Source organism: Triticum dicoccoides, chromosome 7B (genome assembly GCF_002162155.2).
Source record: "Triticum dicoccoides isolate Atlit2015 ecotype Zavitan chromosome 7B, WEW_v2.0, whole genome shotgun sequence".
Taxonomy (NCBI): Eukaryota; Viridiplantae; Streptophyta; class Magnoliopsida; order Poales; family Poaceae; genus Triticum; species Triticum dicoccoides.
The window spans coordinates 17,068,737-17,093,674 of record NC_041393.1 but is presented as its reverse complement, the minus strand read 5'-3'; the positions used below and the strand labels follow the sequence as shown (position 1 = coordinate 17,093,674).

At 48.4% G+C, this 24,938-nt stretch overlaps 2 protein-coding genes across 2 annotated transcripts; one reads left to right on the top strand and one right to left on the bottom strand.

Moving 5' to 3' along the window:
- The first annotated feature begins 14,624 nt into the window (after positions 1–14,624).
- Positions 14,625–17,422, top strand: LOC119336463 (GDSL esterase/lipase At5g45910-like). The gene is made up of 3 exons (XM_037608502.1): positions 14,625–15,228; positions 15,479–15,901; positions 16,824–17,422. Exons 1-3 carry the CDS (start codon positions 14,760–14,762, stop codon positions 17,036–17,038), a joined length of 1,107 nt encoding a protein of 368 aa, XP_037464399.1. The 5' UTR covers positions 14,625–14,759; the 3' UTR covers positions 17,039–17,422.
- Positions 17,423–18,138: 716 nt separating this feature from the next.
- Positions 18,139–24,025, bottom strand: LOC119338992 (probable beta-1,3-galactosyltransferase 14). Its single transcript, XM_037611186.1, has 7 exons — positions 23,506–24,025; positions 22,677–22,829; positions 22,521–22,603; positions 22,308–22,407; positions 19,769–19,882; positions 18,791–18,933; positions 18,139–18,632 (listed from the first exon to the last, which is right to left on the bottom strand). Exons 1-7 carry the CDS (start codon positions 23,907–23,909, stop codon positions 18,538–18,540), a joined length of 1,092 nt encoding a protein of 363 aa, XP_037467083.1. The 5' UTR covers positions 23,910–24,025; the 3' UTR covers positions 18,139–18,537.
- Between the last annotated feature and the right edge of the window lie 913 nt (positions 24,026–24,938).

Sequence of the window (24,938 nt, the reverse complement as noted above, 5' to 3'; positions counted from 1 at the left end):
TAGAACAAGTATGAAACTAGAAGTACTTTGTTGGTGTTGTAGGGTAGGTTTGCAAGATAATAAAGAGCACGTAAATAAAAACTAGGGGCTATTTAGATAAAGAAGCAATAAAGTAAATATAGCGAGTGTGGAAAAGTGGTGGTAGGAGTTGTGAAAGTGTCCCTAAGCAAATGACTACGTTACTAGACCGATAGCAAATTTTATGTGGGAGAGGCATAATCTAACATACTTTCTCTTCTTGGATCATATGCACTTATGATTGGAACTCTAGCAAGCGTCTGCAACTACTAAAGATTCATTAAGGTAAAACCCAACCATAGCATTAAAGCATCAAGTCCCCTTTTATCCCATACGCAACAATCCCCTTACTCGGGTTTATGCTTCTGTCACTCAAGCAACCCACTATAAGTGAATCATGAACATATTGCAACACCCTACAGCGGTACTCCCTCACGCTTGCGCGACACGGAGGGTACAATAGGACAGCAACATAACCACAAGCAAATTAAACCAATCATAGCAATTCATCAATCACCGGTAGGACAACGAAAATCTACTCAGACATCGTAGGATGGCAACACATCATTGGATAATAATATGAAGCATAAAGCACCATGTTCAAGTATAGGGTACAGCGGGATGCGGGAGAGTGGACCGCTGGATATAGAAGGGGGAAGGTGATGGAGATGTTGGTGAAGATGGCGGAGGTGTTGGTGAAGATCGCGGTGATGATGATGGCCACCGGCGGCGTTCCGGCGCCACCGGAAGCAAGGGGGAGAGAGCCCCCCTTCTTCTTCTTCTTCTTCCTTGACCTCCTCCCTAGATGGGAGAAGAGTTTCCGATATGGTCCTTAGCTCCCATGGCTTGGGAGGCGCGAGAGCCCCTCCGAGATTGGATCTATCTCTTTGTTTCTGCGTTCTCTGTTTCTGCCCCTTCACCGTTTCCTTTATATCTGGAGATACGTAACTCCGATTGGGGTGAATCTTTCGCCCTGATTTTTCTCATAAAATTAGCTTTCTTGCGGCAAAAGTAGAGCCTCAACCGCCTTACGGGTGGCCCACGAGAGCCCAGGGAGCGCCCACGGGTAGGGGGCGCGCACCCCTGTCTCGTGCCACCTCGGACACCGTTTCGCGTTGATTCTTCCTCCGGCCGCCTTTCGGGAAGCCGCATCACTTATCCTGGCTTGTTCCTTGGCTAGGGAAAGTTCCGCCCTAAGGGCCTCCACGGCAGCAGCTCCATCTGCAGCCACAGCATATTATAGTTACTAGCATCATGCTCCTCTTAACATTTGCTGACAATACAAAAAAGAGGAAACACATACCCTGTGCCTCGTCAAGCCGCTTGTTCACAAGCGCGATGTCGGCATCCGCCACATCAAGCTGTCGCCTCAGTTCGGCGAATTCAGCAGTCCGGTCAACCGTCGGACACTTAGCCGTCTGCACATAACGCAGTGCGATCATTACTTGGGAGTATGATCCTTTGTTTGCCGCCTCGGGCTGGCAACCAGAGTCTCAGGGGCTACTATCTATACAGAGCACACCTAGCATGTGCGGTACAACTGACAGTTTACATATTTCTTTGCGTACCTCAAAGCCTTTGAGCAGGCTCGTAAAAGCTTCATTCAACCCGCTTTTGGTGGATGAAATCCTCTCAAACACCATACTCATTAAAGTATGGTGCGCCTCAGATATAGTCGCTCGCTCCAGGAGGCCTGTCAGTGTGTCCGGCTCGGTGTCGGACAATCCCGGACTCTTCTTGTTGCTCTCCCTGGGAGCCGAATACTCCAGGCTTCGGGCGGCCGAAGCATTAACTTCTGGCCTTAGCGGATCAGGAGAAATCCTCCGTGACGACACCTCGGGGTCGTCCGCCCCATGGGGCGGGGAGGCAGGCGGAGGCGTTTCGCTCTCCATCATCTCCAGAAGAAGATCCCTAGAAGACGAACTCTGTTGGGAAGGGCTATGATCCGGACTGCAAGATAGATCTCGGTTATTATTCTCAGAGATAAAGCAGGACATATTTATCACAATACTTTTTCACTTATAGCTCGGTGGAGGGCTGGCCCGTTTGCGTGCGCTGTGCAGTGAGGACGCCCTCTGGGGCAGGACTCCCTGGCGAGGGTTTCTTCCCTTGTTTGGGCACCTCCATTTCCAAGTCTTCGGAGGCGGCCCTTTTCTTCCCGCGGGGGGAGGGAATTTTAGATTCACCTACCCAATTATCCTCCTTCGTGGAGACATTAATTCCCCCGGTTTGGATGTGCAATGTATGAAGCTCACTTTCGGCTTCTCTACTCTTCCCTTCATCCTTCCCTGATGGTACTTGATATGGTGCGTGTTTAAGCATCCTGGTTAATGCAGGATTCGGCGAGCCTTCGGGAAGAGGGGCCAAACACCTGATCCTCTCTGCCTTACTTAGCCAATCCTGGCCGCGGATAGTTTTCAGAATAATGTTATGATAAACATAAATAGCGTGTTCGGTTGCAGAGTTACTTACTTGGGTATCTGGATGATTGCAGTTCAAGCCCACATCCTCGGTGGTGTCCGGACACTTTATTCGTGATCCGAAGAATAACCGATACATCCCTTCGAGCGTCATGCCAAAGAAGTGCTGAATAGTTTGCGGTCCTTCTGGGTTGAACTCCCACATCCGGAGAGGTCGAAGTTTGCACGGCAGGACCCGACGGACTAGCATTACCTGAATTATTTTGATGAGACTGTCGTCCCTCTCAAGAAGATCTCGAATGCGGCTCTGCAATGCCGGTACATCATTAGCAGGCCCCCAGTCTAGTCCCTTGTTGACCCATGACACCATTTGAGGCGGAGGGCCCGAGCGGGAGGCAGGGGCGGCCACCCACTTTGTGCCTCGGGGAGCTGTGATATAGAACCACCTCTGTTGCCATAAATCAGACACCTCCGGGAAGGAACCCTCTGGCCATGGGGCATCGGTGATTTTGCTTATTATAGCGCCTCCACACTTTGCATGACACCTGTCGATCACCTTCGGCTTTACATTGAAGGTCTTGAGCCATAGACCGAAGTGTGGGGTGATGTGGAGGAAGGCTTTGTTGGGGAACGTTGCAGAAAATTAAAATTTTTCCTACGGTTTCACCAAGATCCATCTAAGAGTTCATCTAAGCAACGAGTCAAGGGAGTGAGTTTGCATCTACATACCACTTGTAGATTGCGTACGGAAGCGTTAAAGGGAGCGGTGATGATGGAGTCGTACTCGCCGTGGTTCAGATCACCGGAGATCCTAGCGCCGAACGGACGGCACCTCCGCGTTCAACACACGTACAGAGCGTGTGACGTCTCCTCCTTCTTGATCCAGCAAGGAGGAAGGAGAGGTTGATGATGATGGCTCTAGCAGCAGCACAACGGCGTGGTGGTGGTGGAACAGCAGCACTCCGGCAGGGCTTCGCCAAGCACGTGACGGAGGAGGAAGAGGTGTAGTAGGGGGAGGGGGCGCCAGGACTTCAGGGTGCGGGTGCCCCTCTCCCCCCTCCCTTTATATAGGCCCCCAGGGGGGGCGCCGGCCCTGGGAGATTCAATCTCCCAAGGGGGCGGCGGCCAAGGGGGGAGGAGTGCCCCCCAAGGCATGTGGTGCGCCCCCCCCACCCTAGGGTTTCAACCCTAGGCGCAGGGGGTGGGCCTAGGGGGGCGCACCAGCCCACTATGGGCTGGCTCCCCTCCCACTTCAGCCCATGGGGCCCTCCGGGATGGGTGGCCCCACCCGGTGGACCCCCGGGACCCTTCCGGTGGTCCCGGTACAATACCGGGTGACCCCGAAACTTTCCCGATGGCCGAAATACCACTTCCTATATATAATTCTTTACCTCCGGACCATTCCGAAACTCCTCGTGACGTCCGGGATCTCAACCGGGACTCCGAACAACATTCGGTATACTGCATACTCATACTCATACAACCCTAGCGTCACCGAACCTTAAGTGTGTAGACCCTACGGGTTCGGGAGACACGTAGACATGACCGAGACGGCTCTCGGGCAATAACCAACAGCGGGATCTGGATACCCATGTTGGCTCCCACATGCTCCTCGATGATCTCATCGGATGAACCACGATGTCGAGGATTAGAACAACCCCGTATACAATTCCCTTTGTCATTCGGTACGTTACATGCCCGAGACTCGATCGTCGGTATCCCAATACCTCGTTCGGTCTCGTTATCGGCAAGTCACTTTACTCGTACCGTAATGCATGATCCCGTGACCAAACACTTGGTCATTTTGAGCTCATTGTGATGATGCATTACCGAGTGGGCCCAGAGATACCTCTCCGTCATACGGAGTGACAAATCCCAGTCTCGATCCGTGTCAACCCAACAGACACTTTCGGAGATACCTGTAGTGCACCTTTATAGTCACCCAGTTACGTTGTGATGTTTGGTACACCCAAAGCACTCTTACGGTATCCGGGAGTTACACGATCTCATGGTCTAAGGAAGAGATACTTGACATTGGAAAAGCTCTAGCAAAATGAACTACACGATCTTGTGCTATGCTTAGGATTGGGTCTCGTCCATCACATCATTCTCCTAATGATGTGATCCCGTTGTCAATGACATCTAATGTCCATAGTCAGAAACCATGACTATCTGTCGACCAACGAGCTAGTCAACTAGAGGCTCACTAGGGACATGTTATGGTCTATGTATTCACACGTGTATTACGATTTCCGGATAATACAGTTATAGCATGAATAAAAGACAATTATCATGAACAAGGAAATATAATAATAACTCTTTTATTATTGCCTCTAGGGCATATTTCCAACAGTCTCCCACTTGCACTAGAGTCAATAATCTAGTTACATTGTGATGAATCGAACACGCATAGAGTTCTGGTGTTGATCATGTTTTGCTCGCGAGAGAGGTTTAGTCAATGGATCTGCGACATTCAGATCCGTATGTACTTTGCAAATATCTACGTCTCCATCTTGAACATTTTCGCGGATGGAGTTGAAACGACGCTTGATGTGCCTGGTCTTCTTGTGAAACCTGGGCTCCTTGGCAAGGGCAATAGCTCCAGTGTTGTCACAGAAGAGTTTGATCGGCCCCGACGCATTGGGTATGACTCCTAGGTCGGTGATGAACTCCTTCACCCAAATAGCTTCATGCGCTGCCTCCGAGGCTGCCATGTACTCCGCTTCACATGTAGATCCTGCCACGACGCTCTGCTTGCAGCTGCACCAGCTTACTGCTCCACCATTCAACATATACACGTATCCGGTTTGTGACTTAGAGTCATCCAGATCTGTGTCGAAGCTAGCATCGACGTAACCCTTTACGACGAGCTCTTCGTCACCTCCATAAACGAGAAACATGTCCTTTGTCCTTTTCAGGTACTTCAGGATATTCTTGACCGTTGTCCAGTGTTCCTTGCCGGGATTACTTTGGTACCTTCCTACCAAACTTACGGCAAGGTTTACATCAGGTCTAGTACACAGCATGGCATACATAATAGATCCTATGGCTGAGGCATAGGGGATGACGCTCATCTCTTCTTTATCTTTTGCCGTGGTCGGGCATTGAGCCGAGCTCAATCTCACACCTTGCAATACAGGCAAGAACCCTTTCTTGGACTGATCCATTTTGAACTTTTTCAAAATCTTATCAAGGTATGTGCTTTGTGAAAGACCTATGAGGCGTCTCGATCTATCCCTATAGATCTTGATGCCTAATATGTAAGCAGCTTCTCCAAGGTCCTTCATTGAAAAACACTTATTCAAGTAGGCCTTAACGCTGTCCAAGAATTCTATATCATTTCCCATCAAAAGTATGTCATCTACATATAATATGAGAAATGCTACAGAGCTCCCACTCACTTTCTTGTAAACGCAGGATTCTCCATAAGTCTGCATAAACCCAAACGCTTTGATCATCTCATCAAAGCGAATGTTCCAACTTCGAGATGCTTGCACCAGCCCATAAATGGATCGCTGGAGCTCGCATACTTTGTTAGCTCTTAGGATCGACAAAACCTTCCGGCTGCATCATATACACCTCTTCCTTAAGATAACCGTTAAGGAATGCTGTTTTGACGTCCATCTGCCATATTTCATAATCATAGTATGCGGCAATTGCTAACATGATTCGGACGGACTTAAGCTTCGCTATGGGAGAGAAAGTCTCATCGTAGTCAATCCCTTGAACTTACCGATAACCCTTAGCGACAAGTCGAGCTTTATAGATGGTGACATTACCATCCGCGTCTGTCTTCTTCTTAAAGATCCATTTGTTTTCTATCGCTCGCCGATCATCGGGCAAGTCAGTCAAAGTCCATACTTTGTTTTCATACATGGATTCTATCTCGGATTTCATGGCTTCTAGCCATTTGTTGGAATCTGGGCCCGCCATTGCTTCTTCATAGTTCGAAGGTTCACCGTTGTCTAACAACATGATTTCTAGGACAGGGTTGCCGTACCATTCTGGTGCGGAACGTGTCCTTGTGGACCTACGAAGTTCAGTAGCAACTTGATCCGAAGTACCTTGATCATCATCATTAATTTCCTCTTCAGTTGGTGTAGGCATCACAGGAACATTTTCCTGAGCTGCACTACAATCCTGTTCAAGAGGTAGTACTTCATCGAGTTCTACTTTCCTCCCACTTAGTTCTTTCGAGAGAAACTCCTTTTCCAGAAAGGATCCGTTCTTGGCAACAAAGATCTTGCCCTCGGATCTTAAGTAGAAGGTATACCCAATGGTTTCCTTAGGGTATCCTATGAAGACGCATTTTTCCGACTTGGGTTCGAGCTTTTCAGGTTGAAGTTTCTTGACATAAGCATCGCATCCCCAAACTTTAGAAACGATTGCTTAGGTTTCTTCCCAAACCATAATTCATACGGTGTCGTCTCAACGGATTTAGACGGTGCCCTATTTAGAATGAATGTAACTGTCTCTAGAGCGTATCCCCAAAATGATAGCGGTAAATCGGTAAGAGACATCATGGATCGCACCATATCTAATAGAGTGCGATTACGACGTTCGGACACACTGTTTCGCTGAGGTGTTCCAGGCGGCGTGAGTTGTGAAACGATTCCACATTTTCTTAAGTGTGTACCAAATTCGTGACTTAAATATTCTCCTCCACGATCTGATCGTAAGAATTTTATCTTTCGGTCATGTTGATTCTCTACTTCATTCTGAAATTCCTTGAACTTTTCAAAGGTCTCAAACTTGTGTTTCATCAAGTAGACATACCCATATCTACTCAAGTTATCAGTGAGAATGAGAACATAACGATATCCTCCGCGAGCCTCAACACTCATTGGACCGCACACATCGGTTTGTATGATTTCCAACAAGTTGGTTGCTCGCTCCATTGTTCCGGAGAACGGAGTCTTGGTCATTTTGCCCATGAGGCATGGTTCGCATGTGTCAAATGATTCATAATCGAGAGACTCCAAAAGTCCATCAGCATGGAGCTTCTTCATGCGCTTGACACCAATGTGACCAAGGCGGCAGTGCCACAAGTATGTGGGACTATCGTTATCAACTTTACATCTTTTGGTATTCACGCTATGAATATGTGTGACATTACGCTCGAGATTCATTAAGAATAAACCATTGACCATAGAGGCATGACCATAAAACACATCTCTCATATAAATAGAACAACCATTATTCTCGGATTTAAATGAGTAGCCGTCTCGTATCAAACGAGATCCAGATACAATGTTCATGCTCAAACTTGGCACCAAATAACAATTATTAAGGTTTATAACTAATCCCGTATGTAAATGTAAAGGTAGCGTGCCGACGGCGATCACATCGACCTTGGAACCATTCCCGACGCGCATCGTCACCTCGTCCTTCGCCAGTCTCCGCTTATTCCGCAGCTCCTGCTGTGAGTTAAAATATGAGCAACGGCACCGGTATCAAATACCCAGGAGTTACTACGAGTACTGGTAAGGTACACATCAATTACATGTATATCAAATATACCTTTAGTGTTGCCGGCCTTCTTATCCGCTAAGTATTTGGGGCAGTTCCGCTTCCAGTGACCCGTCCCCTTGCAATAAAAGCACTCAGTCTCAGGCTTGGGTCCATTCTTTGACTTCTTCTCGGCAACTGGTTTACCGGGCGCGGCAACATCTTTGCCGTCCTTCTTGAAGTTCTTCTTACCCTTGCCCTTCTTGAACTTAGTGGTCTTATTGACCATCAACACTTGATGCTCTTTCTTGATTTCAACCTCTGCTGACTTCAGCATTGAAAATACTTCAGGAATGGTCTTCACCATCCCGTGCATATTGTAGTTCATCACAAAGCTCTTGTAGCTTGGTGGGAGCGACTGAAGGATTCTGTCAATGATCGCCTCATCCGGGAGGTTAATGTCCAGCTGGGACAGGCGGCTGTGTAACCCAGACATTTTGAGTATATGCTCACTGACAGAACTGTTTTCCTCCATCTTACAACTATAGAACTTGTCGGAGACTTCATATCTCTCGACCCGGGCATGAGCTTGGAAAACTAGTTTCAGCTCCTCGAACATCTCATATGCTCCGTGTTGCTCAAAACGCTTTTGGAGCCCCGGTTCTAAGTTGTAAAGCATGCCACACTGAACGAGGGAGTAATCATCAGCACATGTCTGCAAAACATTCAAATCGTCTTGCAGTGCTGGGAGAGCAGGTGGGTCACCTAACGGTGCTTCTAGGACATATTGTTTCTTGGCAGCTATGAGGATGATCCTCAGGTTCCGGACCCAGTCCGTATAGTTGCTGCCATCATCTTTCATCTTGGTTTTCTCTAGGAACGCGTTGAAGTTCATGTTGACATGAGCGTTGGCCATTTGATCTACAAGGCATATTTTGCAAAAAGTTTTAGACTAAGTTCATGATAGTTAAGTTCATCCAATCAAATTATTTGATGAACTCCCACTCAGATTTGACATCCCCTTAGTCATCTAAGTGTTACACGATCCGAGTCGACTAGGCCGTGTCCGATCATCACATGAGACGGACTAGTCATCGTCGGTGAACATTCTCATGTTGATCGTATCTTCCATACGACTCGTGTTCGACCTTTCGGTCTCCGTGTTCCGAGGCCATGTCTGTACATGCTAGGCTCGTCAAGTTAACCCTAAGTGTTTTGCATGTGTAAAACTATCTTACACCCGTTGTATGTGAACGTGAGGATCTATCACACCCGATCATCATGTGGTGCTTCGAAACGACGAACTTTAGCAACGGTGCACAGTTAGGGGAGAACACTTCTTGAAATTGTTGTAAGGGATCATCTTATTTACTACCGTCGTTCTAAGTAAACAAGATGCATAAAACATAATAAACATCACATGCAATTATATAAAGTAGTGACATGATATGGCCAATATCATATAGCTCCTTTGATCTTCATCTTCGGGGCTCCATGATCATCTTGTCACCGGCATGACACCATGATCTCCATCATCATGATCTCCATCATCGTGTCTTCATGAAGTTGTCACGCCAACGACTACTTCTACTTCTATGACTAACGCGTTTAGCAATAAAGTAAAGTAGTTTACATGGCGTTCTTCAATGACACGCAGGTCATACAAAAAAATAAAGACAACTCCTATGGCTCCTGCCGGTTGTCATACTCATCGACATGCAAGTCGTGATTCCTATTACAAGAACATGATCTCATACATCACAATATATCGTTCATCATTCATCACAACTTCTGGCCATATCACATCACATGACAATTGCTGCAAAAACAAGTTAGACGTCCTCTAATTGTTGTTGCATCTATTACGTGGCTGCAATTGGGTTCTAGCAAGAACGTTTTCTTACCTACGAATAACCACAACATGATTTTGTCAACTTCTATTTACCCTTCATAAGGACCCTTTTCATCGAATCCACTCCAACTAAAGTGGGAGAGACAGACACCCGCCAGCCACCTTATGCAACTAGTGCATGTTAGTCGGTGGAACCGGTCTCACGTAAGCGTACGTGTAAGGTTGGTCCGGGCCGCTTCATCCCACAATACCGCTGAAGCGAGATAAGACTAGTAGCGGCAAGCAAGTTGACAAGATCTACGCCCACAACAAAATTGTGTTCTACTCGTGCAATAGAGAACTACGCATAGACCTAGCTCATGATGCCACTGTTGGGGAACGTTGCAGAAAATTAAAAATTTTCCTACGGTTTCACCAAGATCCATCTAAGAGTTCATCTAAGCAATGAGTCAAGGGAGTGAGTTTGCATCTACATACCACTTGTAGATCGTGTACGGAAGCATTAAAGGGAGCGGTGATGATGGAGTCGTACTCGCCGTGATTCAGATCACCGGAGATCCTAGCGCCGAACAGACGGCACCTCTGCGTTCAACACACGTACGGAGCGTGTGACGTCTCCTCCTTCTTGATCTAGCACAGGGGAAGGATAGGTTGATGATGATGGCTCCAGCAGCAGCACAACGGCGTGGTGGTGATGGAACAGCAGCACTCCGGCAGGGCTTCGCCAAGCACGTGACGGAGGAGGAAGAGCTGTAGCAGGAGGAGGGGGCGCCAGGACTTCAGGGTGCGGCTGCCCCTCTCCCCCCTCCCTTTATATAGGCCCCCAGGGGGGGCGCCGGCCCTGGGAGATTCAATCTCCCAAGGGGGTGGCGGCCAAGGGGGGAGGAGTGCCCCCCAAGGCATGTGGTGCGCCCCCCCCACCCTAGGGTTTCAACCCTAGGCGCAGGGGGTGGGCCTAGGGGGGCGCACCAGCCCACTATGGGCTGCCTCCCCTCCCACTTCAGCCCATGGGGCCCTCCGGGATGGGTGGCCCCACCCGGTGGACCCCCGGGACCCTTCCGGTGGTCCCGGTACAATACCGGGTGACCTCGAAACTTTCCCGATGGCCGAAATACCACTTCCTATATATAATTCTTTACCTCCGGACCATTCCGAAACTCCTCGTGACATCCGGGATCTCAACCGGGACTCCGAACAACATTCGGTATACTGCATACTCATACTCATACAACCCTAGCGTCACCGAACCTTAAGTGTGTAGACCCTACGGGTTCGGGAGACACGTAGACATGACCGAGACGGCTCTCGGGCAATAACCAACAGCGGGATCTGGATACCCATGTTGGCTCCCACATGCTCCTCGATGATCTCATCGGATGAACCACGATGTCGAGGATTAGAACAACCCCGTATACAATTCCCTTTGTCATTCGGTACGTTACATGCCCGAGACTCAATCGTCGGTATCCCAATACCTCGTTCAGTCTCGTTATCGGCAAGTCACTTTACTCGTACCGTAATGCATGATCCCGTGACCAAACACTTGGTCATTTTGAGCTCATTGTGATGATGCATTATCGAGTGGGCCCAGAGATACCTCTCCGTCATACGGAGTGACAAATCCCAGTCTCGATCCGTGTCAACCCAACAGACACTTTCGGAGATACCTGTAGTGCACCTTTATAGTCACCCGGTTACGTTGTGACGTTTGGTACACCCAAAGCACTCTTACGGTATCCGGGAGTTACACGATCTCATGGTCTAAGGAAGAGATACTTGACATTGGAAAAGCTCTAGCAAAATGAACTACACGATCTTGTGCTATGCTTAGGATTGGGTCTCGTCCATCACATCATTCTCCTAATGATGTGATCCCGTTGTCAATGACATCTAATGTCCATAGTCAGAAACCATGACTATCTGTCGACCAACGAGCTAGTCAACTAGAGGCTCACTAGGGACATGTTATGGTCTATGTATTCACACGTGTATTACGATTTCCGGATAATACAGTTATAGCACGAATAAAAGACAATTATCATGAACAAGGAAATATAATAATAACTCTTTTATTATTGCCTCTAGGGCATATTTCCAACAGGCTTCACACACGACGATAAACGATGAGATGTGAAGGATGGAATCCAGAGCTAGATCATGAAAATCTAGCCCGTAATAGAACATGATCCCCCTCACAAAGGGATCAGGACTAAAGCCTAAACCTTGGAGGAAGTGGGAAACAAATACGACGCTCTCATTTGGTTCAGGAGTGGGGATGACCTGCCCTTGGGCAAGAAGCCTGTGCTGGATTTCGGCGGTCAGATACCTGGCCTCCCTGAGCTTCTCGATGTCCTCCTCTATGAAAGAGGAGGCCATCCACCGACCCTGAAGGTTGGATCCGGACATGATTGAAGGTCTGAAGTACTTAAGCCTGAGCTTTGGGTGTTGGAACTCGAGGTGGGGGAAGGAGCAAGCGTGGGAAGAAAGGGACAGGCCTCGGTCCCTCTATAAAGGGGATGAATATCAAGCGTCCTCAGCTTGACCGTTTGGGACTTGCCTAAAATCGAGGAGTCATACCAACAGGCGTAGTTGGGTTACCCACACCCGTATTGATGAGAATCCCGCGATAAGGGAAACATGATCTCTACTTCGACAAGACGCGCCAATAAAACCGTCTCGCAACACGTGTAGTGGCAGGCTGGGAAAAACGGTTCGTAATGACCGGGCCGCGGCGTGATGTCACGCTAGGAAAAGTTGTCAGCAAATTAGATTTGTGGAGTATTATGCTCTCTACGGGGGTATGTGGAATTTATTTTGCAGAGCTGGACACGATCCTCGTATTCAAGATCTTCTATGCAGTATTCGGAGATGGAACCCGCCTTGCAATGTCGAAGACAATCTGCGCGCTGGACTCATCGTCATTGAAGCCTGGTTCAGGGGCTACTGAGGGAGTCCTGGATTAGGGGGTACCCGGACAGCCGGACTATATACTTTGGCCGCACTGTTGGACTATGAAGATACAAGATTGAAGACTTCGTCCCGTGTCCGGATGGGACTCTCCTTGGCGTGGAAGGCAAACTTGGCAATTCAGATATGTAGATCTCCTTCTCTGTAACCGACTCTGTGTAACCCTAGCCCCCTCCGATGTCTATATAAACCGGAGGGTTTAGTCCGTAGGATGACAACAATCATAATCATAGGCTAGCTTCTAGGGTTTAGCCTCTACGATCTTGTGGTAGATCAACTCTTGTAATACTCATATCATCAAGATCAATCAAGCAGGAAGTAGGGTATTATCTCCATCGAGAGGGCTCGAACCTGGGTAAACATCGTGTCCCCAATCTCTTGTTACCATTAGCCTTAGGCGCACAGTTCGGGACCCCCTACCCGAGATCCGCCGGTTTTGACACTGACACCTATATATCGTGATTCCTAACAAAACAACAAATTTCAGAAAAACAATTTCAGATCTGTTGCCATACCTCGCACCACCAGTGGGACAAGGAAGCTTGCACTGGCCTCGAGGTACGCTTCTTCTCATCGACGCTGCTCCAATCTCCTCCTGCCTCGCTTGCCGCATCCTAGGCGGCCTCACAAACGTCTGGGATGGCTGAGATTGAGACTAGGAATGGTGTTCGACCGCAAAGATACTGCTGCCTAGCCAGTTATCAACCTCAAGGAAGCCGACATCCCGTCGCCCAGCACGTCAGGGGGGCTCCTCCAAGCGATTCGGCGCCGGAGTTTGGATCCGCCGCCGCCATGAACGAAGACGGCTAGGGCTAGTGAGTGAGCTCGGGGGGGGAGTGAGGGGGGGACGGCGACGAGCGAGCCGGTCGGCCAGGTTAGTCCTGGTCCGACCGGGTACGACCGACGCGCGTGCCTAACGGGCAGCAGCGAGCGCCGTTAGCCGTTAGCGCGGCCGCTGTCCTGACAGGTGGGCCAGCCCTATTAGAAAAGTGTTTAAACGAGTTAAATCTGTCTTCAACTCGACTTGGTAGTTTTTTCTTTTTTGTCAAGAAATCAGCACTAATCTAGAGTTATTGGTCAGTTTTGAAAATGTGGTAGTTCTGTGGGACGGAAACGTAAAATGTGATAGTTTTTTCGCAAATACTCGCGTCGGGCTAGCAAGGTCTGTAACAAGAAACACCTACCTTCCTAAAAAGAAAAAAAGAAAAACAAGAAACTCCCATCTTTCTAAAAAAACTGATAAAAAACAAGAAACTACTATATTTCTAATTAGAGAAAGGGTAAACCAATAAGTGGTTGGATGGTTAGGAGAACTGTGGTATTCCCAAGGCATCAGGATTTAAGTTCTAGACTTGACTTGACATTGGTGATCGCATTTTCATGTATTTATTTCAGGCTTTTGGGCGATGTTTGTTCAGTGCGAGAAAACGTTCACCTCGACTACGAGGCGTCTCTGGTGTACTTCGTCAATCTCGAGATGTTATGGCAGCTCACTCTCTCAAAGGTGCTCGTATGGATAGAGTATGTTGTGCTTTCATAGGGATGAGTATATACTCATGTATATGAGCGACTTTGACTGTACTGTATTCAAAAGAATAGGAAAAAACCGATAAGAAAAGAAAAACAAGAAACTCCTACCTTTCCAAAAAGAAAAAAGAAAAACAAGAAACTCGCTCACTCACACTGGACCGGCGTCCGGCGACACGAGTCCAACAGCAGCGTTGATTGCCATTGCCATTGCCATGTACCGGGCCGGCGGCACGTAAAAGGGGAATCCCTTGCAACTTGCTGCATACACTCCTCCACACGCCTGGCCTATCTACCTGTATATGCGCGTCTGACCATGGCCGGACAGCCTCTGCCACGGCCACGGGCCTATAAAATGCCCGCCCCTCGTCATCCGTTCCATCCATTCAAAGTGCTCTGCTCTCTGCCCCGCCCGCCGGCTCATCTCCGCGCGCAGAGGCAGCGTCGCAGCGAGCACACCACCTTCGACCCCTCCTCCTCCCCGTAGCCTGCCGGCTCTTCCCGCCGCCTCGCTTGCGAGTGAGACGATGGCGAGGCCGTCGTCGTCGCCGATGGCGACGAGGCTGCCGCTGTTGCTTGTGCTGCTGTCGTCGCTGGCCCTGCAGGCGGCGGCGCAGAAGTACAATGCGGTGTACAGCTTCGGCGACTCGATCACGGACACGGGCAACCTGTGCACCAACGGCCGCCCCTCGGCGATCACCTTCACGCAGCCGCCCTACGGCGAGACCTACTTCGGGAGCCCCACCTGCCGCTGCTCCGACGGCCGGGTCATCGTCGACTTCCTCAGCACCAAGTACGGCCTCCCCTTCCTGCCCCCCTCCAAGTCCACCTCCGCCGACTTCAAGAAGGGCGCCAACATGGCCATCACCGGCGCCACCGCCATGGACGCCCCCTTCTTCCGCTCCCTCGGCCTCTCGGACAAGATCTGGAACAACGGGCCCATCAGCTTCCAGCTCCAGTGGTTCCAGACCATCACCTCCTCCGTCTGCGGCAGCAGTGAGTGCTTTGCTCTTTCTTTTCTTTTCTTTTCTTTTCTTCACTTCCTTCAAAGCCCAGCCCACCATGTCTGCATGCTCTGCTCCTCCCTTAATACACCAGCAGCAGCATGATTTCCTGCTCCATCCAGCTGTCGCCACTGCCACTGCCATGCCGCTGCCGCCATTGATAAGAGCTTTACTGCTTTCCATGGGGCCTGGCGAATTGATTCGCTCATGCGTGTGTGTACGTGCCATCACTATTTTTGCAGGCTGCAAGAGCTACCTGGCCAACTCGCTCTTCATCTTCGGGGAGTTCGGGGGGAACGACTACAACGCGATGCTGTTCGGCAACTACAACACGGACCAGGCGAGCACGTACGCGCCGCAGATCGTGGACACCATCGGCGCCGGCGTGGAGAAGCTGGTCGCGATGGGCGCGGTGGACGTGGTGGTGCCGGGGGTGCTCCCCATCGGCTGCTTCCCCATCTACCTCACCATCTACGGCACCTCCAGCGCCGCCGACTACGACTCCCTCGGCTGCCTCAAGAAGTTCAACGACCTCTCCACGTACCACAACAGCCTGCTGCAGGCCAAGGTGTCGGCGCTCCAGGCCAAGTACAAGTCGGCGCGCATCATGTACGCCGACTTCTACGCCGGGGTGTACGACATGGTCCAGAGCCCCAGCAAATACGGTACGTGCGTACGTTCATACGTACATGATTTCATGTACACGTACTCTTTACGGACGCACGGGCTGGGGTTTGGCGGCTAGTCTCGTAGCGGCAGTGTTGGTGGCTAGATTTCAAACTCGCCGTGACTGCGCTGGACCCCCCTCCGTCGTCGGCATCGCAGAGCGTTTTTGGACGCGCACGCCACGCTCTGTACGTCCTGGCAGTACCAGCAGTCTAGCACGGGACAAGCATGGGGACGTGATTAAATGTAGGATTATTCGGTGTTTAAGGCTCGTGCACGATCGAGCAGCAGCAGGCAGTGAGCTTGCAGTGCTGCACTGGTGCACCAGTAGCGTGGTCACCACATGCCCGTCCGTGCGTCCGTCCGTCCATGTGCGTGCGCTGCGCCGGCCGTAGGGATTTCCTGCCGTTGCGCCGCTCTGGCTCGCGCCGGCGCCGGCCGTGGGAACGTGATCGTGTCCTGCGCCCAGTCCTGACCTGTCCTGCACGCGGTCGATCGCCGGTGAACAGAAAACGAGATGGCGGGCTCGCGCTCGTGACGGGCGTCTCATACGGGGATCCCGAGCGGGTAACGACGTCCCGTCACTGGGGAAAATAATGGGGTTTGGTAGGCGCTGCTCCTCCTAACCGGCGCTACTTGCAGAAGCAAACAGCCGGTGCTCTGGAACACATGCGTGCCGCCCCGGTGGGTGGTTAACGCCGGGACATACGCCACTGCTCCAGCACGTTGCCGATCGGCAAACTATCCCTCGGAATCTTCGTACTACACAGGAGGTCACGGGTCCATCATGGCAGATGGATGTACTACTAGCAGGGAACGGGAAGGGGCCAAAACGATGAACCAACTAACGTAACACTGTGGGGTGATATGATCTGATCTGATCTCGCTCGTGTGTGTGTGTGTGTGTGGATGTGGATGCAGGGTTCAGCTCGGTGTTCGAGGCGTGCTGCGGGTCGGGGGGAGGCAAGTACAACTACGCCAACAGCGCGCGGTGCGGCATGTCCGGCGCCTCCGCCTGCGCCAGCCCGGCGTCGCACCTCAGCTGGGACGGCATCCACCTCACCGAGGCCGCCTACAAGCAGATCACCGACGGCTGGCTCAACGGCGCCTTCTGCCACCCAGGCATCACCCACTAGCCAGCCACTCCCGCTGGTCGATCAATCAGCTCATGCATCGTCGTCCATGGATCCATCATTAATCAATCAATCAATCGATTATTATTATATTATTATTATTATTATTTGTTCAGTCGGGTTAATTTTTAGGAAACGTTTCTGGGGACTGGCTAAGGCTGGGTTCCTGGTCTGGTCCGGTGGCAAAAAATCGGGGCGCGTGTGTGGTGATGAAGAAAGAGGGGAAAATGACGGCAACTCTCGTGGAATAGTACTGCCTGTGTTGCTGTGAACCTGTAACCTCCCCGCAAAAAAAAAAAAAAAAAGAACCTGTAACCTGATAATTGTTTTGTTCCACGGAAAAGTGGTACAGTTGAATGAAAAGGAATGAAATAATAAACACGATAATAATGGAAGGAAGGAACTTTCTGCCGTGGCGCGCACGGGGTCATGTGTGGTCGGAGCTTTTCGGTAAAGACACTGCACAAATCTCGCCTCCGATGCTCATCCTGTCCGGGACGGGACTAGAGACTAGTCTACTGCTAGCCACTGTGGTCGCTCGTCGTCGGCGCATTGCCCGTGACGACGACGGACAAACCGTGGCTGGCAGCGAAACGGCCAGGAGAGGCTGCTAGCAGTGAACGACAACAGCTCGATGACTGATCGACAGAGCTGTTTCATCTCCGTGAAACGTTTTAGTAGTACTGAAACACGGCGAAAAGCCTTTTGGATGATCTAAAGCGAGATCGACGGATGAAACTTGCTATTTTGGAACGGAGGGAGTAGATTCGTTCGTTAGGCGAGGCAGGATAAACAGCCCATTCGGACAGCGACTGCTGATGTGGCCGGTCGCTTTGACGGCCGAATCTCAGCTACCACGTCGAATCGGCTTCAATACAAGCGAGAAATTAAATGCCTTTCGCAAGTGGCTGACGACGCGAGCGAAAGCGGACTAGGCTTTTCTTCCAAGCTGGAGTCCGTGGACTTGCGAGACCCCAGAGACAGCTAATCTACTGCAAGACCCATCATCATCCTTGCGAGTAGGAGGATCCTTCCTTCCCATTCAATACCACCACCAACAACTCTACTTCTCTAGTTGGCGACACGGCAGTGGCATACCGTTGTCGGGGACTCGAGGATGGCATCTCAGCTTAAAAGATCCAATCGAGCAATCCAGATCGTTTGACAAAAGAAAGAGCTGGTTTCTAGTCTAGCACCGTCTTGGCGGAAAGCAATTTGTACCTAGCGCACCCTTCTGTACACCAAAACCTCCTCGCGCGCGGTAAATGATACAGTTGTGGTTAAAAGGCATGTAAGAATGTGCTTGCAGCTGCGGTAGGGTTCCTCGTCAGCGTGCTTGGTGGTATGCTTGCAAAACGGCAATGATTGTGCTACCTGATGTTCGGATCGAATCAGATGTGCAGGCACTCCAAGAATCTATTGGGTCAACCGACCGTTTGTGTCATCATGACATGCCGCCTGGTCCAGTGTCCATGCATGCCTCCCTGTGTCCTGACGAAGCTTCACTCGTCATCGGTTTCAGCGGCCTCCGTTGGACCACCCGTGCACTCTTTCCGCTGGTGAAGCTCTAGCATCTTTACCTCCGGGTGGCATAGCCCTGGATGACAAGCAGATAGAAACCCGTTGGCATTTATGAATGCGTGTTCAATAGCCCTGGGGCAGATAAAATGTGACTGGAAGATCCATATTTCATCAAGCGCTTCTGCTCTGGTAAAGTCGGCTGAAGATACAAACTGGAGCAGTTAAGGAAATTACCTGAGCATTTTGGAATGTCCCAGACAGCAATTGAGGACGCTGTGCACTCGGGTTCGCAGAGAGCGTGCGTGTTCTCGTGGTTGACGTTCATAGCGAGCATCCAGGATCCAATAGTAACATCCTCGTTGTTGAACATCCGGAAACTGGACAAACATGGGTAAGAATATGTTAGACAAACAGATACATGGTCCAGTTTGTGGTTTCACAATTATGCAAATTTGATGCTGTTCCTATGTGAGAATCCGGTTCACAATATTTTGTAAAGTTTCCAAGTTAGAAACTGTCAATTTCCTTGATTCGAATATAACCTACCATAGGTCTTGAGGATTATTAACCTTAACATAACAATTGCGGCTCTTTCCTATGGCTCTAACTAGACCAGACACAGGAAAAGGAAGTTCACGTAGCCACATCATTTACTAATACATGAAAGAGACATGACCACACTCCCTATCCATGTCAGGTATAACTTTCACGCTTCGACATATGCCTTCAGCATGAGGGAATCTGGCCATAAATAACATATCTCAAAATATTCCAGCCTGTAGGAGGAATGTTCCCTGTCAAGACTTGTTTTCAATTTCAAACTGACACTAGGGACTGAAAAATGTTTTAAGCTCGTTCCCAAGCAGTCAATTTCAAACAGACACCAGGGGAGTGAAAAAATGTTTTAAGCCCGTTGCCAAGCAGTAGGGCATTTTGCTGGCACTTCATGACTATAGCATATTAGCATGACTACTTGGTAGTTGGTGCTAGGGGCGAATTGCTCCCCACCATCGCAAAGATCACTCAAGTTGTGAAGTGCCGTTCATGTGTCACTAACATGTGGCCCCGGGGCACTTTTTAGTTATACATCTTTCTGTGGTACCAAGTTAAAAAAATCTTGGTACCAGTTGGCATGCTGAGACCCAAAAAAGAATATCTACTGGTACAGTTAAACATGGTTATGTGTAAGATGGCGAGTTTTAGAATATTTACCTGTTGTTTCTCAGAGCAACCAAGCTTGCCACCACATCAGCTGATAAAGCATAAATAGGCCCATATGCATGAAGGAAGTATTCTGATCCAAGTAGGAAGGACTGTGGCTCGTACCTGCGTTCATCAAAAGAGCACAATCAAAAACAATAAGTAGGCAGCGACGAGTGCTACACAGTATAATTGCCCAGGTAGAGCGTTCGCAAATACAAAAAGCATATGGTATGAATTGCGCTCTAGGTCCCTGAACTTGTACACCGTATGTTTTATATACCACTAAACCTTCAGTTCCATTTGTTAGGTCTTTAACCTCACTTTTTTATACAAGAAGAACGGATGAACTCGACTACAAATTGTTAACCAGCAGCTTTGCGCTTATGCGAATTCGGCCTTTTATCCTGACTCTTTACCCTTATGGTCATATTGTCAGAGCAATATTTTAATCCTGCAGGAATGTTTTTGGATCCCATGCAGCCGGTCCTTTTGTCCAGATATTATTCAACTGTTGTAAATTTAGGCAGAACCAACTACACATTTTGCATCAGGTTTGTTCTTGTTATTCTAAACCATGAGTAAAGGGATTCACCAAGTACATAATTCGCATGACTGCATCCACGTTTGTTTTGTTATTCTAAACCCTGAGCAAAGAGGTTCACCAAGTACTGGTATGTGGTATCGTGTTTGATACTTTGATATATCAGTAATATCAGACACAAATAAATTGTTACAGACCGCTTTTCGAATGTGTGTTAGCAGTAGAGAAAACTGTTTAACTTAAGGTATCACAAATAAATTGCAAGGTTCGAATTCTAACTGATAGAACCGTTAATATTTAGTGAAATAGAAGATTGAGTTACAAAAGTATTGATCCAAATGATACAAATAAAGTTCAGACATAGGATCATATAAAATTGCAAGGTCACCCATGTTTCAACCATGTTTTGGCGAATTACTCACCAAATAGAAGTTCAATAGGATCATATCAAGTGATACCTAACTAACACAGATATGCAGGTTTAGGAACTCATGGCACAATTCACTCCAACAAATGTTTCACCCATGTTTTGGCAATTTACTCATATCACAGCATGTAGCTAGCTAATATCGGTTGAGCTTACATCAAGTCATCAAATAAGCTAGTTTCACTCCTTAACTACAGATATGGGCGGCAGAAGAGAGATATTATAGTTTTGGATGCTCGAAAAGTTCTCTTTGCACTGTGCATTCACCTTTTGACCATACTTGCAAAATTCACTATCGTGAATGATAGAATATATCCAATTATCGATACATAACTAACTTTCTCCCGGACATTACATACATGTCCAAGCTAGCAGCATATACCATATTCACTGAGAACAACAAGTTCCTTAATATTCCTAAAATGATCGAGAGGAGATCATTAGCAAACTTTGCCCGACACCACTTAGGCCTCCTACAACTGATTAGGCAATAAGGTTTGTACCCACAGATTGTTATTAAGCTTTATTTTCCGAAATTAATGCATGTCAATGTCAAAGTAAGCTGAAGCTAACACTTGAAGAAGCATTGTCATTCACTTGCATTATTTATTTATTTTTACCATTTCTAACTTTTACTACTAACTTACTTACACTCGGACATTATCTTATAGTTGATCCAGACATTTAAAAATATATAAGCAATCAAAGTTAGATATATTTAAGCAGAAAATATACAGAAGAGACAAGTATATTGGATCGGAGGGAGCAGAACTTGACAAAATAAAGGTAGCAAACATGAAAATTCTTTAAGCCAAACCAACTCTGAACATATTCTGTATCCAGAAGCATTAACCTATTATAAACAGTTCAGTACCTCATTCCATGCTAACGATTGCATTCCCTTCCAATACTCGAGCACAATTGTTGGCTCCCAACGACACATATCTCAGGAAGCTCAGAACTTAACTAGGAAAAACCATGCATATATGAAAGTACTAGACCCAATCCAAAATAGTTATCAGCACCGAATACAGAAAAACAAGTTTAGGCCGTTCCAGCAAGTGTTGCCTACTAGATCAATCCATGTGAGTCCCACTACTTTCTTATATCCTATGATATGAAAGTACTAGACCTAATCCAAAACAGTTATCAGCGCTGAACGTAGAAAAAGAAGTAGGCCCTTATGGCATATGTTGCCCACTAGACCAATCCATGCGAGCTCCACTACTTTCATATATCCTATGATGTAAAGCAGGAGGTGGTGTACAATCAATGCAGAGACACCATTATAGTGAAATAAGGATCACTGACGGAACCACTCCTTGCCCACCAGACAATCCAATCATTTTGGTTTCAGACAACTATTACGAAGCTTAACACAAGTGCTTCTGAGACCATAAGACTATACAGTTTTGATGGACTACTGTTATGCTGTAGAAAGAAAATTCACTTATGGGTCGGGTTTTGCAGTATTATCTACTTTCCATATATTTAGCATGTAACTGTATGTATTGCTTCTTAGAGTTAGACATCCTTCACAAGGAAAAGTGTTAGGTAAAAAATGAAAAGAAGAAACTAACCATTTCAATTTGGGATCAGTAAAAACAGGCCCCTTCTTCATGCATCCAATGTATGTTTGTGTATGTGTACGTTCCTTGGCCAAAAGCAAGGAGAGTCTATCTGCAGGTTAGAAATTGATGATGAAAGTGCCAACCTTACAAAAAGAAAATTTGTGCATGTTGGTCAAAGCCACTAAGATCATATATCTTGGATGTTGTCAGTTTCTTGCTCACCTGGTCTCAAGTAAATGTCATCATCAGCTTTAACATAGAAATCAGAATCAAACAACGCATAGGCAGCCTTAAAGAATGCTAACCTAAAATATTAGATCAAATCAGTTCCCATATGAAGAGGTAACATAATGATATGATACTAGTTATACTGTTTACGTTTTGTATGGAAGCCTGCTATACTCCTCCTCGAGATCTAAAAGCACAAAATCATCATATTCTTCAACCTCTCTTTCAAGAGCTGCCATCTTAGACTTGTCATTGCTTTTGCCGATCACGAATCTGAATGCCAGACCAGTAGCTTCCTCCAAACTGCATTAAAGTGAACATAATGAGAATTGCAAGAGCACTTAAGCAACATCATCGCTGGATAGAAACCAAAATAAAAACTAGTTGTGACGATCATCAAGCAACAGAATCGGGGGCACGTTTATCGCTATAACTCTAGAAGCAAATGTACAAAATCCCTGTACAGAACAATAAATTGTCCAACTCCATGCATCATTCTTCAAACTCAAGAAAGAAAATAACTAATCACTATTTATCAGTACCAGTGAGACAGAGTCCAGCAATTCAAAAGGATCAATACGTTCTTCTAGAGTAGTAGCATGATTCCACTAAAATCATGAGTATATCACAAACTCGCATGAGCTATGTCTAGAGAACCACCAATGCAGAAGAATTAGCAAGTCTGATGATAACTCAAGCAGCAAATATAGAAACAAAGTGAAACTTTCCATATGAATGGACGAATGAATTAGCCAGCTGTTGATCTTAACAATCAATTGACCAGCAATGACTTATGTTAGTGACTAAGAATTAATAGACACATGATGATTTGAACACACCGCGGTCAAAATCTAGATCACAGAAATGGACAAACGGAATGTTAGGTAACCAACCAGATCAACAGTTCAGCACTAACGCTAGATCTCGAGCAACGCAAGCGAACATGAACCAGGAAGCTGTGGTACCAGCGACAACTAACCGAAGGAGACCCTGCCGATCGGAGGGGAGCCACGTCCGCCTCAGCGCGCGGCGGCGGCCGACGGAGCCGAACCCGGTGAAGATCCCGACGAAGGCCATGACCTTGTGCCTGCCGCGCGATCCGGTGGCGAGGCCCGCCGGGAGGTCGGTGGCGCCGCCCGCTGCATCCCCGGGGCGCCGGTCCCAGGCGACGGAGACGGAGAGCGGGTGTGAGGAGTCCGGGCAGCGGCCGCGCGGGGCCTCGGCGGGCGCCCGGGAGAGGGAGACCGCGGCGGCGAGGAACCCGGATAGGCCGAAGAGGAGGCAGGCCGCGGAGACGGCCGGCGAGGAGAGGAGGTGGCGGAGCGAGGAGCGGCGGGAGGCTGCGGCGGCCGAGGAGGAGAACACCTTGGGCGAGCTGGGCATGGCTGCGGCTGCGCCGCGCGCGCTGCGGCGGGCGGGGGGCGAGGCCGCGTGCTGCGACCGGTGGGCGGGGCGATGCCGAGGCAGCGGCGGCGTCAGATCGGAGCAGGTAGAGTGGTGGCGGAGCGGAGCGGGCGATGGGTGCGCGACAGTGTGACGGCCTCGGCCGTTTTGCTTTGTGTTGGTGTAGTGTGTGACTGGAATGTGTGCTGGGCTGGGCTTGGTCTAGAACTCTAGACTTTTTTTTAGAAGCAATTTAGAGACATAAAACGAAATCACATTGCAATGCCGAAAAAATTCATGTTCAACCTAAGATTAAGGTCTTCTCGTGGAGGGTGCTCAAAAATTTCCTCCCTGTGCATGCCGAGTTATTCAGAAGACATGTTAGCGAGGAGTTGCAATGTCCTTTTATGTAGGCATAGTGAAGAGATGATTTTTCATGCGCTTATAAATGTGACCATGCCCTGCTGTTCTAGGATAAAGCAAGGAGTTTCTTTGGTGTAAACCTTCCTCAACTGCACCCATTAGCTTGGGCCAAAGATCTGCTAGATCCCACGTTCATCAGTAGAGATATCGCCGCCATTGCAATTTCCGTGATATGGGCAATCTGGAACAATCAAAATAAATACACTCACAAAGAGATGGTATATCAACCGAAGCGGGCGATGGAGATGATAGAGGAGCTGATAAGAGTGTTTGACACCCCGTCGAGTTCCCATGCTATGCCACCAGCGAGAGCTAGATGGCGACCATCGGGGGATGGATGTGTAAAATAAATACAGATGGTGTTGTTGATGCAAAAGGGTGTGTGGGCGCTAGTATGTTGCTCGAGATTGTATGGGTATAATGTATAATCCTATCAGGCAGGTGCATGAGATACCCAGGAGTTGCTGATCCATTTGTCATAGAAGCATTAGCATGTAGAGATGCACTTCTCTTTGCAGTCGAGCATGGCTGGAACGTAGTAATTTCAAAAAAAAATCCTACGCACACGCAAGATCATGGTGATGCATAGCAACGAGCGGGGAGAGT